Genomic DNA, 18,613 nt, shown 5'->3' with positions numbered 1-18,613 from the left:
GCTTTTTGTTTTGTTTTGTTTTTTAATATTTTAATTTCTTTTTGGCTCCTTTCTTTGCTCCTCGTTTTCTTCTTTGGTAATATCAAGAAGACATACCTTTTTGCACTGTATCAAACATCTGTTTCTCGTTGAAGGCCATTATGATCTTCTCATCTACTTGATTTCCCCTGCTTCTTAACTTGCTTTGTAAGCATCATCTTCACCTTTGTTTGCCTCCTTTTTTTTTTCCTCTCTCTCTCCCTGATCTTGCCCATTTCCTGGAGGCATCCCAAATGGTCTGCCAAATCCCTAGTTTGTGTTCAGTATTTCAACCACAACAGCTGGAGGAAGCAGAACATACCTCAGGTGTCATTTACCTAAACTATCTCATTAAGTATTTTAATTTGCTATCTTGATCCTCATATCAGAGCAGCTGCAGCTGAATTTGGGTGACACAGTATGGGCATCTTATTTGGTAGATGTGAAATAACATAACTGCCGAAAGAGGGAAGAGCATTTCTAGCTTGAACAGACACCACAAAATTGCTTATACCAATCTCAAGAAAATTGACCTGATCAACTGATACACATTTCTGCTAACAATATTTGAGGTAGGAAAGTATTTCACATGACAAGCATGACAAATATGTTAGAGTATTTTCTCGCCTTTGCTCTGCTCTGTGGCAGTGGCAGCAGAGTTATTGTTAGGCTCAGGCAGAGACATTTACACCCTGGGACGTGCAGTGCTCCGCTCCCTGGCAGATTTCCCCTACTTACTCTGGGAGACAGAGACAAATAAAGTGAAAATAAAGAATTAAATCCTGACCTTTTTAAAAAAATATTTACCCTATTCCTAATAATAGTAAGAACAAAAACCCAACTTCCTAATCCAGTTGGTTAAGTTGAAATGAAATAGAGACCTTATCTTCTATTTTTTTATTTCTTCCCCCCTCCCCCCCCTTATTTGCACTTCCGTTTCTCCCAGTTTAGATTGCAAACTAAGGGGCAGGAATGGCTGCAGCACAGAAGACACAAGCCAAACCTCCTCTACACCAACCCAGTAAACCATTTCTTATTAAAAAAACCCCAAACAAAACAAAGAAACAAAACCCAAACCCCCCTTTGATTATTTTCTTTACTACATGCTTGACTGAACAGAGTTTACTAACCAAAATGATTTTGTATTAATTGAGTGACAGATCGGAAGCAAGCTTTCATCAAAACAATTCTGACCTCTCCATTTAAGTCCTGTATAAGGAACATTTAAAATGTATTCATCTCATCCGCAGCCCTAGGAGACCCTTCTTTGTTCTTATTTTTAGTAGAAAGGAGATTTTAGCAGGTTATAGCACTTCAGAAGGGTAAAGCATGTTTTCCACTATACTGCACACATGCATTCCTTAAAGCTGGAAATTAGGAGGACAGAGACAAGATTTGTTCCCTATTCCATCACTTACTGTCATCCACAGAATAGATAAAGATCTCTGCATCCATCTCGCATACTACCAAGATGAGAAAATATCGCCATTGCTTTCCTAAAACTCTTCTCATCAAACTCAAGCATTTGTGCTGACTGGAGGAATTGTGAAATGAAGTTTGGTTTTTGCATAGATGTCCATGCTGGCAAACTGCTGTATTTTTCTGAAATACATTAACCTTGAGGAGGTCCATGTGAAATCAAATAATAGACTTCTGGAAATTTTCTTTGGAATAAATTTATGTAAGAGTGCCTGCAGATCACGTTTAAGAGAATATCCTGTGATATGTACTTTTGGTGTTTAGGTTCAATCTTTGCAATGTTTGAACATGTCACATTATTCTGCATCATAGATCCTCAGTAAACTTCTACTTTCCATTTCTTCAAATGTGTTGGTGCCAAATGATAGGTTCATAAGAACCTTAATCATAAAATCATAGAATAATTTGGAACGGAAGGGACCTTCAAGTCCAAACATCTAGTTGGACCATCTAGTCCAACCCCCCAATAATGAGCAGGGACATCGTCAACTAGACTAGGTTGCTCAGAGCCCCATCCAACCTGACCTGGAATGCTGCCAGGGATGGGGCGTCTACCAACTCTCTGGGCAACCTGTGCCACTGTTTAACCACCCTCATTGTGAAAATTTTCTTCCTTCTACCTAGTCTAAATCTACCCTCTTTCAGTTTAAAGCCATTACCCCTTGTCCTGCTGCAACAGGCCCTGCTAAAAAGTCTGTCCCCATCTTTCTTATATGCCGCCTTTAAGTACTGGAAGGCTGCAGTAGGGTCTCCCCGGAACCTTCCAGGCTGAACAACCCCAACTCTCTCAGCCTGTCCTCACAGGAGAGGTGTTCCATTCCTTTGATCATTTTGGTGGCCTGCCTCTGGACCTGCTCCAACAGGTCCATGTCTTTCCTGTGCTGAAGGTTCTAGAACTGGATGCAGTACTTCAGATGGGGTCTCACCAGGGTGGAGCAGAGGGGCAGAATTGCCTCCCTCATCCTGCTGTCCACAATTCTTTGGATGAAGCCCAGGATACGGTTTGCCTTCTGAGCTGGGAGCACACATTGCCAGCTCATGTCCAGCTTTTCATCAACTAGTACCCCCAAGTCCTTCTCAGCAGGGCTGCTCTCAATCCCTTCATCCCCTAGCCTGTATTGATATTAGGGGTTGCCCCGACCCAGGGGCAGGACCCTGCACTTGGCCTTGTTGAACCTCGTGAGATTCACACAGGCCCATTCCTTGAGCTTGTCCAGGTCCCTCTGGACAGCATCCCATTCATAAATGAAATAGGTTTAAACTTCTCTATGCCCCTCAAGACTCAATACTGGAATACTGTGTATTATTACTCAACACTTTCAATACTGAAACACTGCGAATTAGAACACCCTGAAGCTACCAGGTAATATCATTTTTGTACTTCTAATTGTCTTAATACCTGCACAATTTTTCCAACTTTTCTTTCTAATATAAACAAAGGACAGAAATTCCTATTTACATTGAACTATTCACCCCAAAGTTTAACTGCATTTGTAATCTTTTCCTAGTTTCAGATTCCGGCAAAGTCATGCATTTTCCGAAAGTAGGACAAAACCTACTGTCATGTATTTCAGATGCAGGATCACAGAATCATTAAGGTTGGAAAAGACCTTCCAAATCATCAAGTCCAGCCGTTAACCCAACACCCACTAAACCATGTCCCGAAGTGCCACGTCTGCATGTTTTTTGAACTCTTCCAGTGATTGTGACTCCACTCCCTGGCAGCCTCTTCCAATGTTTGACCACTCTTTCAGCACAGACATTTTTCCTAATATCTAGTCTAAACCTCCCCTGGCGCAACTTGAGGCCATTTCCTCTTGTCCTATCACTTGTTACTTGGGAGAAGAGACCAACACCCACCTCACCACAATCCCCTTTCAGGTAATTGTAAAGAGTGGTAAGGTCTCCCCTCAGCCTCCTCTTCTCCAGACTAAGCAACCCCACTTCCCTCAGACGCTCCTCACAAGACTTGTGCTCAGGACTCCTCACCAGCTTCGTTGCCCTTCTCTGGAAATACTCCAGCACCTCAACATCCTTCTTGTAGTGAGGGGCCCAAAACTGAACACAGGATTCAAGGTGCGGCCTCACCAGTGCCGAGTACAGGGGCACAATCACTTCCCTGCTCCTGCTGGCCACACTATTCCTGATACAGGCCAGGATGTGGTTGGCCTTCTTGGCCACCTGGGCATCCTGCTGGCTCATATTCAGCTGGCTGTCAGCCAGCACCCCCAGGTCGTTTTCTGCCGGGCAGCTCTCCAGCCACTCCTCCCCAAGCCTGTAGCGTTGCATGGGGTTGTTGTGGCCGAAGTGCAGGACCCAGCCCTTGGCCTTATTAAACCTCATACAGTTGGCCTCTGCCCATCGATCCAGCCTGTCCAGATCCCTCTGCAGAGCCCTCCTACCCTCCAGCAGATCAACAGTCCCACCCAACTTGGTGTCACCAAGGGAGCACTCAATCCCGTCATCCAGATCATCGATAAAGATATTGAACAAGACAGTCCCCAAAACTGAGCCCTGGGGAACACCGCTTGTGACTGTCTGACAACTGGATTTAACTCCGTTCACCACAGCTCTCTGGGCTCGGCTGTCCAGCCAGTTCTTTACCCAGCAAAGAGTGCACCTGTCTAAGCCATGAGCCGCCAGTTTCGGCAGGAGAATGCTGTGGGAGACGCTGTCAAAGGCTTTACTAAAGTCCAGGTAGACAACATCCACAGCCTTTCCCTCATCCACTAGGCAGGTCACCTGGTCATAGAAGAAGATCAGGTTGGTCAAGCAGGACTTGCCTTTCATGAACCTGTGCTGGCTGGGCCTGATCCCTTGGTTGTCCTTCACATGCCCTGTGAGCATCCTCCAGATGAACCTTTCCATAATCTTTCCTAGTACAGAGGACAGGCTGACAGGCCTGTAGTTCCCAGGATCCTCCTTCCAGCCTTTCTTGTAGATGGATATCACACTGTCAAGCCTCCAGTTGTCTGGGACCTCCCCTGTGAACCCGGACTGCTGTTAAATGACAGAGAGTGGCTTGGCAAGCTCCTCCACCAGCTCTCTCAGCACTCTTGGGTGGATGCCATCAGGCCCCATAGACTTGTGGGTGTCCAGGTGGCATAGCAGGTCCTTAACTGCTTCTTCCTGGATTATGGGGAGTTTATTGTGCTCTCCATCCCCATCTTGCAGCTCAGGGGGCTGAATACCCTGCGGATACCCTCATGAAAGACTGAGGCAAAGAAGGCATTAAGAACCTCAACCTTTTCCTCATCCTCGGTGACAGTGTTCCCTCCCGCATCCAATAAGGGATGGAGATTCTCCTTGCCTCTCTTTTTATTGTTACTATATTTGTAAAAACATTTTTTGTTGTGCCTTATGACCATTTCCAGATTGAGTTCTAGCTGGGCTTTTGCCTTTCTAACCTCATGTCTGCATAACCTAACGAGATCCCTGTGCTCTTCTTGAGTTGCCTGCCCCTTCTTCCAAAGGGCATAAACTCTCCTTTTTCCCCTGAGTCCCATCAAAATCTCCCTGTTCAGCCAGGCCGATCGTCTTCCCCACCAGCTCGTCTTACGGTACGTGGGGACCGCCTGCTCCTGCGTCTTTAAGATTCCCTTCTTGAAGACTCTCCAGCCTTCCTGGACCCTTTTGCCCTTCAGGACTGTCTCCCAAGGGACTCTCTCAACAACTCTCTCTCTCTGTGTCCTCAACAGGCCAAAGCCTGACCTCTAGAAGTCCATTGGTAGTGGTTTTGCTGACCCCCCTCCTTACTTCACCAAGAATCGAGAATTCTATCATTTCATGGTTGTTAAGCCCAAGACGGCCTCCAGCCATCACATCTCCCACCGGTCCTTCTCTGTTCATAAAAAACAGGTCAAGTGAGGCACCTCCCCTGGTAGGCTCACTTACCAGCTGTGCCAGGAAGTTATCCTCCACACACTCCGGGAACATCCTTGACTGTTTCCTCTCTGCTGTGTTGCATTTCAGCAGACATCCAGTAAGTTGAAGTCCCCCACAAGAACAAGGGCTAGCGATTGTGAGAGTTCTGCTAGTCACTTACACATACTATAGCCTTTATAATAAAAACAAAATTCAGTAATTCAGAATTTTTTCTTTTTAATATTTGGAACTGACTGATACTGAGTTTTTTGCACCATATCACTTAGAAATAGTTGCTTTCTTTAACTCAGTTTTCTTACTCTGACAAAAGGAGCCCCTTTGCTATGTTGTCAGTTATGCTTAAGTGATTCAATTTTCAAAATAAAAATAAAATATTTCTTCAGAATATTTCATAAGTATCCTAGTAGCTTTTTAGAAGTAAAAAAAAAAAAAAGTAATTCAGCTATGTGAGACAGACAGCTCTAAGGAAGCATAGTTCACCTTTGTCCTCCACTTTTTACAATAGCACAAATGAATATTCAGTATTCTTTGGCAGTGAACAAAATTCCAGGGTACTGCATTTACAAAATTTTTACTTTTCACTTTTAAAGTAACTTTGCATAATTATTCCTTTGTTTTTTTATATTCTTTTTGATATTTAAAGGTTAAACACACTATCAATATACAGATTAATGATTTGGAATAATTCATTAGCAATCTGTGTTTCAAAGGTTTTTTTGACATCCAAATTTTGGAAAATGTCTGGAGAAATAATTTATAAACAAATTCCTGGGGATGGTTTTGGTTTTTGTTGTTTCAAACTTGTCTGAAAATACTTGCAGAAGTTGCTTAGGACTTCCTTCATATCTTTGTCTCATATGTCTGCTCAGTATCAGGAAAATTGCTGTCTGAATCTTGCAGATCTGTTCATTTCACTCAGAATTATTGCATCCACTTTATGTAGGAGAGTAATGATTTTCCTCAATTTATTTCCTGTTAATAAACCTTTTTGAAGGAACAGAAAGAACAAAAGACAAAACACCACTCTGAATAGGTTCCTCTTTGGTTTTTGTCATCTTTGGCAAAGTGGCTATGCTTTGTTACGTTCTTAAGTGAGTTGGTCTCTCAGTTCTTAACCGTATCTCTTACTGACTCCAGTGGAAAACTAGTACATGCAGATCAATACTATTTCTTTCACAAGCAATAAAATAAGTCTTTTCTGTTTTCATGGACTTTTGAATAAAGGTTAGAAATGACCAGGGTTTTTTTTTTGTGCCAACGTTATCTTCTGTCTTCAGCATACCATCAGCTGCTGCTTGGATGAACTCAAAATTACATGGACCGTTCAGCAAGTAAATAGATTCTTCAAAGAAATCTTTAGCAAGTGTCTGGATTATGTGCATCAAATTACTATGGGTGGATTTTTTTTCCAGGGCAACATGTATTCTCCCATGTTGCTGTTAACTAAGGCTTCCAAATAGGCATAACATTGCATTATAGCACTTCCTATTTTAGCAGCATGGTTTCTCTACCCACAGATTCTTCCCATTTGGGAGTTCTTTCAACAAGAAAAATAACCACTGTAGATGATCAATCAATTCTTTTTGAAGATGATGAGAAAGAATTCAGGAAAATAATTGCCAGCTGCTACTGTTCAGCACATAATCTTGACTTTTGAAGAGACTTCAGTGGAAGCTTCTTGTACCACAGCACTTACTCTAGATAATAAGCACAGTCATGAGATTTCTGTCTTGACTTCAGCAGCCTGAGCATGGTTTCACTATGTCTTGTATTTTTCCTCCAGCAGTGATTCAGTATGATTATGAGGTATCGACCTATCTGCAATCCTTTCTGTTTTAGAAGATACATAACACTGCAGTTTCTATCCTTAAGATTTTAACATCACTGACACTACTGGGTTTTTTCATGGTTTTGCCTCAAATACTTTATGTTTTGCACAGTTCTTTATGCAAATCTGTTCTAGCAAAAACTGATTCTCATAAACTAGTATTATGTTTTTGAGTATCACTCAGTTATTCTACACCTACATTGGAATGTGCTGTCTTTTGAGTGGTGTAACAATGTAACATTGTAACATAGCCAGATATTTAAAACAAGTATCTAAGAAATAGAAATTTTCACTGAATAAACAATAAAGTTATAAATTTTTAACCTCAAATATCAGATTTTTATTAACTGTTCTAGGAATGCACATACTCATAAAAATAATATGTATATTTTCTTCATAGTAACCAAAGAATATTCTCTATGTGCTATATAGTTCTCCAAGAATTTAGCAGCTGAAACCTTTTCTAAGTTGTGAAATTACTGAAGAGCTGAATGCATACACATATGTGATGTCTACTTCATATAAGATTAGCAGACAACCTAACAATTCTAAATTACTCTAAAGACATAGGAAGCGGGAAGTAAGGATTCAATCTAACAATAACAACAGTTATCTAAAGAATGTGTTTTTCAAGTGAGTTGCAGCTTTCTTCTGCTAGTCTGTAGAAAAGCTGAAGAACGGGTGTGAGTTAAAGCGTGGGAGCTGACAATGGCTGCAGAGCACACTGAAGATACAGAAAAAGCTTGTGGGCAATTTATATTGGTACGCTACACTCAAAGGATTATGCCCAAAGACATCTGAAGTCAAGGAGAGACCAACTTCGCAATTTACAGTGAAGAACTGACTTGTTTAACTTGTTCTTCTACAGGAAGAAGCAGCAAAATAATATGAACAAAGGAGATGATAGTAGCAGCAAACCTATAAAGCTACTGTCATAGATTAAATGCAGTAAAAATGAGGTCCAGGCAATAACACAGCAATATCTTCTATTCACTTCAAGAACTGCTTATCAGAAAACACCATTTAGCCATCAGTGATTAAGAACAGTGCTATTATAACAGAAATGACATCCATATCCAGTGTGTCACTTCATTTTGGATATATTAATATATCTTACTGAGAGACTTTCATTTAATCTTGCAACTGCTACCTGTCTGTTGGACCTATGGTTTTCTGTATAAGAGGATAAATAGGTGGGTGAAGGATAATAACACAGAAGAGAAGTCAGTTAGGGAGATTGAACTCTGAACACTTATGTTAACAGCAGATTTGCTTGAACTAATTGCAACCTATTTTAGTTTGAGACTATTTATATGTACATCTGTAGTTTTTGTTTTTCTTAAGTGTAAAGGAAAGGGGTATTCTGAGAGCTGAAAGAGGTGAAAATGTTGGACAATTCAGAGAGCTGGAGAATTGCAAGGAAAATGGGCGCTAAATAAAGTAGGCTGTGAAGGATTAGGAAAAGATCTTGAAGGGTGCTGCAGTCCTAGGACTTGCCTGCTGTTTTAGAAGGGACTTTACTGTGGGGGAGCCCTCACAATTTTACTACTAACTAACGGAGCAAGAGGCATATAGTTATCTTTATATAAAAAGAGAGTTTACTATCTAGATGCTTTCCGGAAAAAAGGTCTCATTAATTACTGAGAGATTAAATTGATCCTTGTAGTTAACCCTCTGACAAAATGAGATTTTATATCAGCTGAGAAAGACTGGGATAGAGTTCTCTCTTTTTAATATTGAACCTTATACAGTTCATCAGCTTTACAGATTAGAAGTCTGACAGCTCTTTGTGTCTCCTAGCATATTGCGCTGGCTGCTGTTCCTCCAGTATCACATGAAGTTCCCGATCCTCGCTGAAACATCACTGCAGCGCAACAGATGAACGTTGCACTGCTTTCCCGGAGCTCCGTGTTTTGCACGGTCTAACCATGACATTTTGTAGCAAGGTAGCTGATAAACTAGCATCAGCTCTTCAAAACACTGGCAGTGTGATTCAGACATGATGTGATGTCACACACACCCTGTTCCCAACCCCACGCATGATTTTGCAACATGCCCTACGCTCTGTATATAGGCAAACCGGAACAATTCTTTGCCCTGTGGGGGGAAAAAAAATCATGGTACAACTTCCTTATTTCTTTCTTTTCCCCGTGACTTAACTGTATGAGCTGTTTGTACCGACTTGCATTAATACAGAATCCCCAACTTTATATTGCTATCTGTAAGCCCTTGAACTGGCCTGGTGCTACAGTGCCCAACACCAAAAAAAATTGGCTGAAAATTTATCTTCAATGTCATTCAGCACAAGTGTATCATCAAAGATAGATGTGTGGCTAGACAGCCTGACCACCAAGTTCTCATGTGCATGGCCTTACTAGAATTTCTTTTAGTTGGCAATTTAATAGCTATATAAATTTTTTCTGCTCTTCTTCTATCAAGGTGTTATAGTCCCCTGAATCAAATTCTGAGGTGGGGCAAATGTTGCATGGCTTACAAAGGCACATGGTGCACTGGTTAATAAAGTCCTTTGTCTGTTTCTGTTCTCCATTGTCCATCTTACCAAGTAAAAACTTTTAAAGAGCCTAAAGAAATGCTTAGCATAGAATTACATAGCTTCACAGAATGTAAATTCTAAATCTCGGTAAATGAGAGGCTTATTTCTGCTCTTGAAAATATTCCATGCATAAGTTCAAAGAAATTTAAGGGAGGATGTTAGATTTTGTTTGTTTATTTTAATTCTGAGAAAATAGCAAAGAATTCAAGAGTAAAACTAACATTTCAAAATATTTTTGGAAAGATAGACGAAGGAATGCTGCCTTGCCTTGCCTTGTCTTGCCTTGCCTTCCCTTCCCTTTCCTTTTCCCCAGAAAGACTGTTCCGTTGCTGCTGTCACAGCCAGAGCCTTTTAAATCCTGCCATGTCCTATTGTCTGTGTCAGCAAGTTACTCTCAGCCTTTAAAGCTCCTTCCTCTTTGCTGACTTCCAAGCAACATTCAGAGGTTTCTCCCAGTCTTATGTGTATAATAACCAGCACCCCTCCGACCCTGATTTAAGTGCAGACTAAGTGAACTGGAAGTCTCCAGGCTCTGTCGTTGAATTGGTTCCTAAAGGTAAAATCTCTTATAATGTGAAAAATGCTGTGGGGTAGAAGAAGCTGCAAAGAATCTTAAGGTCACCTACTGTCCTTTAAATCCATCCTCTAGACTAGAACTGCAGCCTGTGACTCTTTAGTTCACTGAAATATTTCTTTCTTTAAACCTGTTTTTATCTCTAAAAATTGAGTGTGATGTAGTTACAGCATGGCTTGTACCAGTTCGTTCTGCTCTTCCCACATTTTCTAGTGCTTTCCGTTCTATTTAATTGATTAATTGATTAATTAATATTAACCACTGTAGCATACATAAATCTGTGACAATCTGTTACTAGACTAACAAGCTTTCTGTGAACTTAGAAAAATACCAAAAAGAGGTTTTCCTCCCCTATTTAAAAAAATGAGGTGATACAAAAAATGTTTTTCACAATAGGGTGCTGAGGAATGTAAATGACTGATGAATATGTATTTCTGATGTCTGTATACACTCAAGTGGGTAGGTAGCCTGACATGATAGACCTCAGCTGTTTATTATCTAATTTTATTAAGAATGAAGTACAGAATTTGACTCTAATTAATTATCCTCTGGTCAGTTTCTGGAGAACTGTGTGCTTCCCTGTTTGTGGGAGGACCGTGTGCTTCCCTGGAAGTGCCTGTCTGTTCCTGCCTTCAATTGTCTGTTCTGCGAAACTGGAGGAAAATAGTAGCCATTTTTTATTTATTACTTTATTGTTAAGTATTTTCAGATTCTCCAGTGTACCTTCTGTTCAAGAGTGCTTCTTAAAGGAACCAACTGATATCTGTTTATTCTTAATCCAGGAAATAATTAGTATTTTTAAACAGTGAAATTACTGACTGAAGATAGTGCAGACAGTTCCGTTTCTGTATATAGCAAGTTAAGCTGAGAGACAATGACCAATCTATAAATGAAGACCTTTGGTTCCCATTTTACAAACCAGAACGTCACCTAAAAATTGCACTACTATAACGGTTTTTTATTTTTTGAAAAAACATCTAGAGGCCTAAGACAGGAATTTAGCATCCATAATACCCTTTCATGTGATCACATTTAATAAAATGAGAAACTCCTTCTCCCGGTGTTTGCAATGAAAGCATATGACAGAGGTCAATGGGTTAATACAGCAAAGAGGAAGAGAGAAAAAGGTAAAAATGAAATTATTTTTATTAGCAAAATGGGAAGTCATACATGGCCCAACAGTGTCTGGATATGGTCATGGGGCAAAGGTACATTTTAGTAAGACAATGCAATGGCTTAGTAAATATTTATGCAAATCTTCTTAGCACTGTTTATGTAAAAATGCAAAGTTCTTTTAAGTCTTTTATGATTTAGTTAGTCAGAATTCTTCCAAGGGAATGCAATGATCATAATTATTTCATAAATATGTGTAGCATGAAAATCACTGTGTTTTTGTTTTGCTCAATTTTGTTTTATTCTTTCAGCATATTGCAGTTCCTGTACAGAGCAAGGCTGTACCAAAAGACTGTTCCCGTGGTATAAATTAGAGTTTCATAGGACTAGGGGACTTTTAGTTTGTCATTTTATAACCAGCTGTTTTGTGTCTGCAAAATTGCAGGTGAATCTGTCTGGAAAGTCTTCTTCTTCACTCCAAATTTCAGTCCTGAAGACTCCAATGGTTGCTATGATTCTCACGTTTGTTTCTGCCATGGAGGATTCATCACACAGCATAATCCCCCGCTGCTCTTCGAACTTTCCAGAGACCCTGAAGAGAAAGTCCCACTGACTGCAGAAACAGAGAGCCGTTTCTACGAAATCCTCCGGGTCATACACCTAGCAGTAGACAATCACACCAGATCCCTGCATGCTGTCCCTGACCAGCTGTCATGGGACAACCTTCTCTGGAAGCCGTGGCTCCAGCCGTGCTGCTCATCCCTCTTTCAGTCTTGCTACTGTGACTATGACTCAGAAGGGAGCCTGTCAGAGGTGCACTTGGGATAAACGAGCTGCAATTCCCTTTCAGAAACTGGAACAAGAGAGTGTGGGTAGCTGGATTGAACCACTGCAGTACTAGCCTTCAGAAGGTTTTGTTATGTAGGAGGACCTGTCCTTAAATAGGACAGGTAGAAGAGAATTTCAGTCAAGAAAATGTGCCAAGAGGAGGGCAAGGCACTCCTCTTCTGTCTTTATAATACAAGAATCGGTATGAAGCACGTGTTGCCATCCACATGTACAAATGGGTAGGCTGTAGACATTATCTAGATTAGGTAATTTTCTAGATCTTCAAATTCAGCTTTTTTCTTACACAAGGAATTTACCTATAGTTTCTGCCAACTACCACCACTAAATGAACACTTCCCTGTCCTTTTTGCTAAGTGTTGTCCACCATTAGTAGGACATAGCACCAAGCATCTAAAAATAGAGATAATAGTGGAGAGGTCCACCTGTAACTATAATTTCATAACTGATAGATAGGTGAAGAGCAGAACTGTAACAGCATCTCTATCAACAAGCATCACGGATATGAAATAATAAATAGATTACCAACAATCTAAAATTGCATGTGCCATAAAAATGTAGAGTGCTATGTAGTGGAAGACCTTGCATTCACATTAAAATGGTGCTGTCTAGCTGCCTGCTGCATGGCAGAAATCTTTGTTTCAAAAGGACACCACTTCAGGTGCACCAGTTGTGTGCTTGAGTGTGTACCATAAGTCTCCATATATATATATGCAAGCCAAATTCATAACCTACAAAACTCCACAAATCCTTCAATCCCTTTATATAGACACACCCTTATGGTCATAGCCCAGTTGCTAAAATGAGAAATTTGGTCCATATCCTTTTGAATATCTGAGTTCCAAATTCACATGATACTGCAAAGATATCTTTCACTATCTGTCTAGCATACCTATTCTTCCACTGGTGAACGTAGTGTGCATCACAAATAAATAAAATGTGGTCTTCCTTTAGATATCATTCCCGTTGTATAAACTCCCAAAATAGGATCTGTCATTTTCTGATTAAAAAATTCAGGCTTGAGCACTTAAAGCCAAATATAACTGTCACTGAGTTTTCAGCAAGGCCTTGGGAAATCTACAGTACTTCAGGGCTGATTTCTATATCCATTTTTATCTGCATCTTATTCAGTCACATTTTCTTTCCACTCTGCGCTCAGGAAAAATATTTTGTTTGGCAGTTTGTACCAGAGGACATACCAGCAAAATACTAAAATGATTTGATGCCTGATAAGAGAAGGTGACTTGCTCCTATCAGAAAACACTAGTTAACTCCAGTATTATAATGTATTAAAATCTGTTTGGTGGTATTAGCAAATCACTAATGCAAAAGCGATCTGTGATGATAGTAATGATACCTTCAGTCAACCAAACTTACAGTTGTGACCTGGTTCTTGGGAGCTGTTGAAGCCTGTCCTATAAAAATATATTGTGATATATGGTATATTTCTCTGTCTTTAAAACCTAGGCTTTATTTGATTTTTCTTCTGCAGTTTAATTCAAAGTTTCATTCTCAACAACATCCAGACGCCTGTCCTGGGAAATGTTGTATTCTTTCCTTGAAGTCCTATTTTTGATGTTTCACCTTGTGTTCATGATTGTGTATCTATCTTAAGTATGTGCTCTGCAAGCTCACTGTGGGTAGCAAAGTCCTGTGTATGCTGAGAAAGTTAGTCTGTTCAAGTATTTCCCTGATAACCACTCAGAACTGTTTACATCATACCTGGAAAGCTGTCAGATGGCCATTCATGTGGCATAATTCCTTCCTTGCTTTATTTAATCACTAAATGCACTACACAAACTTAGGAAAAAAGATGCCTGCAGTTTGAATACAAGTACTCTTCTCAATGATCAGTGGCTGCCTCTTGACATCATGGCAGGACCCATCCCAAATTTTTGGTCCTCACCACGTGGTCCAAGAAGCCCTTGGGGTGGGCGGCCCGGGCTGCGGCCAGGGTTCCTCCTTCCCCGGCGCTGAGCACCGTGGCGTGGGGAGATGCTCTCTCCAGCTCCCGCAGCTCTGCTGCAGCTTACACAAAACTTTTTGAGCAAATATGCCTGCTGAAGCATACAGGAGAAAATACAATGTGTGTTAGGTATAGAGCAGTAACTCAGAAAAGGTATTTCGTGTCAGTGGATCTGTTTTGTTCCCACCATTGCTGGGCTGTGGCCTTAACAGGGTTCTCTATTTATATTCTCAAGGACATCCACATCTACTTCTTTTCATCAGGAAGATGCTATGTTGCTATTACTTCTTTTCTTTCTGCAGGTGCAACAACTGTTTGTTCTGTTAGGCACAGCAGCTGTCTCTGTGCTGCCTGACTGAGGTATCAAAAATGATAATTTTTCTACTGCTCTGATTTCTTCTTGCCTGAATATAACCTTTCTTTTATACCCTTCTTGGCTTCTGGTGCCATCTCTCTAATGTCTTTTCTTAAAATGTCCGCACCTCTCAAATATTTTTCCACATATTTCTTTGCCACTCAGTCCTCCCATTTGCTTGTCATATTGATCGCAATGAGTATTTTGCCCTAATCAGAAAATGAAAAGTGGTCTTCGTTAAAAGATATGACTTTTAGGGCTCCTTGACTCTGCTAACCTCCTACTTATCTAAGGTCTAGCAAGGATTAACTTTGCATTATGAAATCTAAGTAATTAAAACATACCCAAGACACCCTGAATAATAAAAGTTATTTCTTGTTTGTGGCACAAGCTTCATATTTTCCAAAATATAATTTAGTACAACATTTAATATTTTGACTTAAGCAGTAAAATCTGAAATCCATTTTTACAATTGTTCCTTCAAGAAAGATTCGATTAAGAATAGGGCAGTATTTTTCATACTCCATGTTAATGCCATTTCATTTAATGTCTGAAATAAACCATCCCTGTATTGCAAATCTGTTATACCTTTCAGTACTGTACCTTCTGTTCTGGAGATGGCATGTCAGATCACGGTAATTAAAGTAGTCTTGTTTATCTGCAAAATAACATAGAACTGCAATATACTATTTTTGTACTGGCACTGCCCGATCTAACAAGGAAAAGTTTTGTTCTTCACAACAGGTTATTGATGAGATACATGTGATTCAAAATTTATTAACAGGGAAGGCTCAAGGAGAATGTCCTGCTCTGGTACTTTGAGACTGACTTTCAATCTGTCATTTAACAAGCATCGGTATTATAATATGGTGTCTGTTTGTACAATATGTCAGTTTAAACCAGGGGTTAAGCTTCAGAGGAAAGCGTATTCCTCTACAGTGTTATTTAACAGTATCACATCCTAGTTTGTTGCAGAGTCCCTGTATGGCCCAGAGCAAGTCATTTAACTCTCTTTTTCAGTTCCTCCTCTGTGCCCAAAGAAGGATAACAGTATTTCTATAACTGTTGGGAATACTGAAAGAACCAAAAACACTGAAAGTGGTAAGCTGGTAAAGGTGCACTTTCTAGTCAATAAGGCACCTTTTCTACAGCAGGTACAGTTTAAGAGTTGGAAAACTAGGATGTATAAGATCCTCCTATACTAGGAGGTATAGGATACCCTTAACTTCAGGTCTGCAGATAGGTTCTGTACTTACTGTTTAGTACATGTGGGATCAGGGCCTGGAGGAGAGAGAACAGATGGCTAAAGAAGATGCATACTAGGGATTCAAAGAAAGCTATTAGTCACATTTTTCTTACTATATTTATTCTCTGTTTTAGCTGACATAGGAGACTACATGGAATTATTTAAATAGTGTTTCCCCCTCAGGGACTGGATGTCACAGGTTCCTGGCTCTTAAAAATTGAAAAAAAAGAAAAAAAAGAAAAAAAAAAAAAAAAGGAAATATGAACCTTTGGAGATAGGTGTCAGCTTACTGAAATCGCACTGAAAGCTTGCAGAGAGCTAAGTGAGTATGGTCCGTACCCTTCACAGCTCAGTAAGAATCATCACGTGCCAGCAATAGCTTGTTTCACCTTGTAGTAATGTGAGACCTGGGTGCTCAGATGTGTGGACAATGTAGAAAATTAAACACAAGATGTCACCTGATATAGGAACAAATGGAAAAAGAAAGAAGGAGGGCAAGCATAGCTACAAAAATGCTATGTTCTAACAGAGTACATGTATTAAAACATAGGGGTTTCAACTTGACATTAGGACATGATAGTTCCGTACATTAGACAAACCGTTTCATCTTCTCTGTCATTTCTCTTTCCTCTGGTGTTGCCTGGGCACTGTCTGAGATGCGCTCTGAGGAGCTCACTTCGGCCGGAGCCCGTCCGTCCCGAGCGCACTACGAGCAGAGAGGCCGGCCGTGCGGGCCGGGGGAAGGCTGGGACCCCCCGGGGACCAAATGCTTGCTGGGGGTTATCTCCAGCCTGAAGACAGAGGCCTACAAATTGCTGGTTCCTCTGGGTCTGTCAGGGACTGCAGGTGACCAGGAGGAATGGGGACACCTCTGCAGCTGGCTGGACTGCAGCGTATTCTGCAGCAGCGTCCTTCCGCGTCAGACTGTCGGGTGGAAGCGTGCGGGGGGCCCGACGGGACGCAGGACCCCTTGCCTCTGAGCAAACACGCCAAGGAGGCTGCTCCTGAGTCACCGTTCCGGAGGTGACAGATCTGAATCTGAAGCTCTGGGTCTACGACTGCAAGAGTCACGCATTTGGTCCCCTGGAAGACCAGAAGACTTGAGCCGGGCTCTAGGGACGCCCGGTTTTACAGGCTGCTAAAACTGCAAACAGCTTAGGGAGTCCTGGAAACACCCTCATAGACCATATGGCTTTTCCAAAACATTTTGGTGTTCTTGGTAGCTTTTATTTACATTGAAAACAACAAGAATCTGCTTAAAACTTCACCTGTACAGCAAACAAAGGACGTTGTAAATTGTTCTTGAGATGACCCACGACAGCTTTAACCTGCTAGTCCAGTACTGAGAGCGGCGAGCTCGTGTCAACAAAAGGTTCAGCAGCTGAAGGGTTCTTATACATATGGAAAAATGCTGAATTCCAGACTCCCACTGAAGCTTACACTATGCTGGCCAGTAAGATAAAAACTGGCTTGATTATCCTCACATCTCTGATTGTACTGTCAAAGTTATGAAACATTGCAGACCTTGCAGGATGTGGATTACAGGCTTTGCAATGCTTATACAGCATCTCCTGCGTAGTTAAAAAACATTCCTTTCATATAAATCGTGCTAGATTCCCTATGCAGATTGTTAGTCTTGTCTATAAAAGAATGGTGCCACAGGTATTTTCCCTGAAAAACAAAACTATATTTGAAGAGAACAGATTCAGCATATATGGTCAGCTCAGTTACAGAAAACCCTCTTACTTTATTTATTCTACAGTTATCAAATAATAAAGCCTTTTTATGCAGATAATATTTCATTGTATCTAATTTATGTGAAAAAATACTGTGAAGTAGTTGAAATTGTAAGGCAGAGATCTTCATTGTGACACTTATTTTAAGAGTTTGATATGAAATTGCTTTGGGTAGCAATATTTATTACAAAAGATTAGACACAAAGCATCTCAAAACCCTTATGGACTCAAGTTGGGCTGCAAGAGAATAACTTTGATTTAATATAGTCTTCATTGCTCACAAATGAAAAAACAAGCTATGAAGAAAAAAGCCCCTGTTTTTAAAAAATGTTGTGCCTGTGCTGATAGTGATAAAAAGAATACTAGAAGTTTGGACCTTGTGTGAGAACTTTTTCATTTTTTCCATATTTTTATCTGTTATGTTATACCTCCTCCTGCGAAACAGACAAAATATTCATGTTTAGGAAAATGTGCTGATTGGTTTGTAATTGTCAACTTTACACTGTCATATGTAATGTATTGGGAAGTAACTGATTAATGCCACTGTCCGGATAACTGCTTACGCTCCAGGAAGACTGTTAGAATAAGAATTTTAAATCCTAATACCTGCCTGTCTGATACACATGAAAAGCACAGTCATCCAGTGACATGTCATCACTCATCAAGCTTTTAAAAAACTTATTATTCTGCAATAGGAGATGCTTTGTGCCCCATCCTTCTCCCCTGTGGTACTTACTAAAAATAAAGGGAAATCCTCTCTGATACTGTTTTATGCTACTGAATGACAACCCTCTTTGATTATCTTTCACCAAGATTCAGTCGCGAGAGGCCATCCCTAGCAGCTAGATGGCATTCTGCCCTTTCTGGAAATTAATGACAATGATAAAAGTGTTTTGCTAGAGCTCAGGCAGCTGCATTAATGTGCACTACATGAATGCTGCAGACGCTTAGTTTTGCCTATCGGTTTTTAAGTACTCAGTACCAGACTATGTAGAGGAATTCCATCTTCACAT

General features: G+C 40.5%; 1 protein-coding gene across 1 annotated transcript in view; it reads left to right on the top strand.

Annotated features, from left to right (window-relative positions):
- Positions 1 to 12,279, top strand: part of STS (steroid sulfatase) — a gene marked incomplete at its 3' end in the record, with an annotated part of 94,125 nt that extends 81,846 nt beyond the window's left edge. Inside the window, exon 9 of the mRNA XM_082012040.1 lies at positions 11,897 to 12,279. Coding sequence (XP_081868166.1) covers positions 11,897 to 12,279 — 383 coding nt within the window. The remainder of the gene's footprint in view (positions 1 to 11,896) is intronic.
- Between the last annotated feature and the right edge of the window lie 6,334 nt (positions 12,280 to 18,613).

Source organism: Phaethon aethereus, assembly GCF_964289735.1.
Source record: "Phaethon aethereus genome assembly, chromosome: 1".
Lineage (NCBI taxonomy): Eukaryota > Metazoa > Chordata > Aves > Phaethontiformes > Phaethontidae > Phaethon > Phaethon aethereus.
This window is presented reverse-complemented; position numbering and strand designations above follow the sequence as displayed.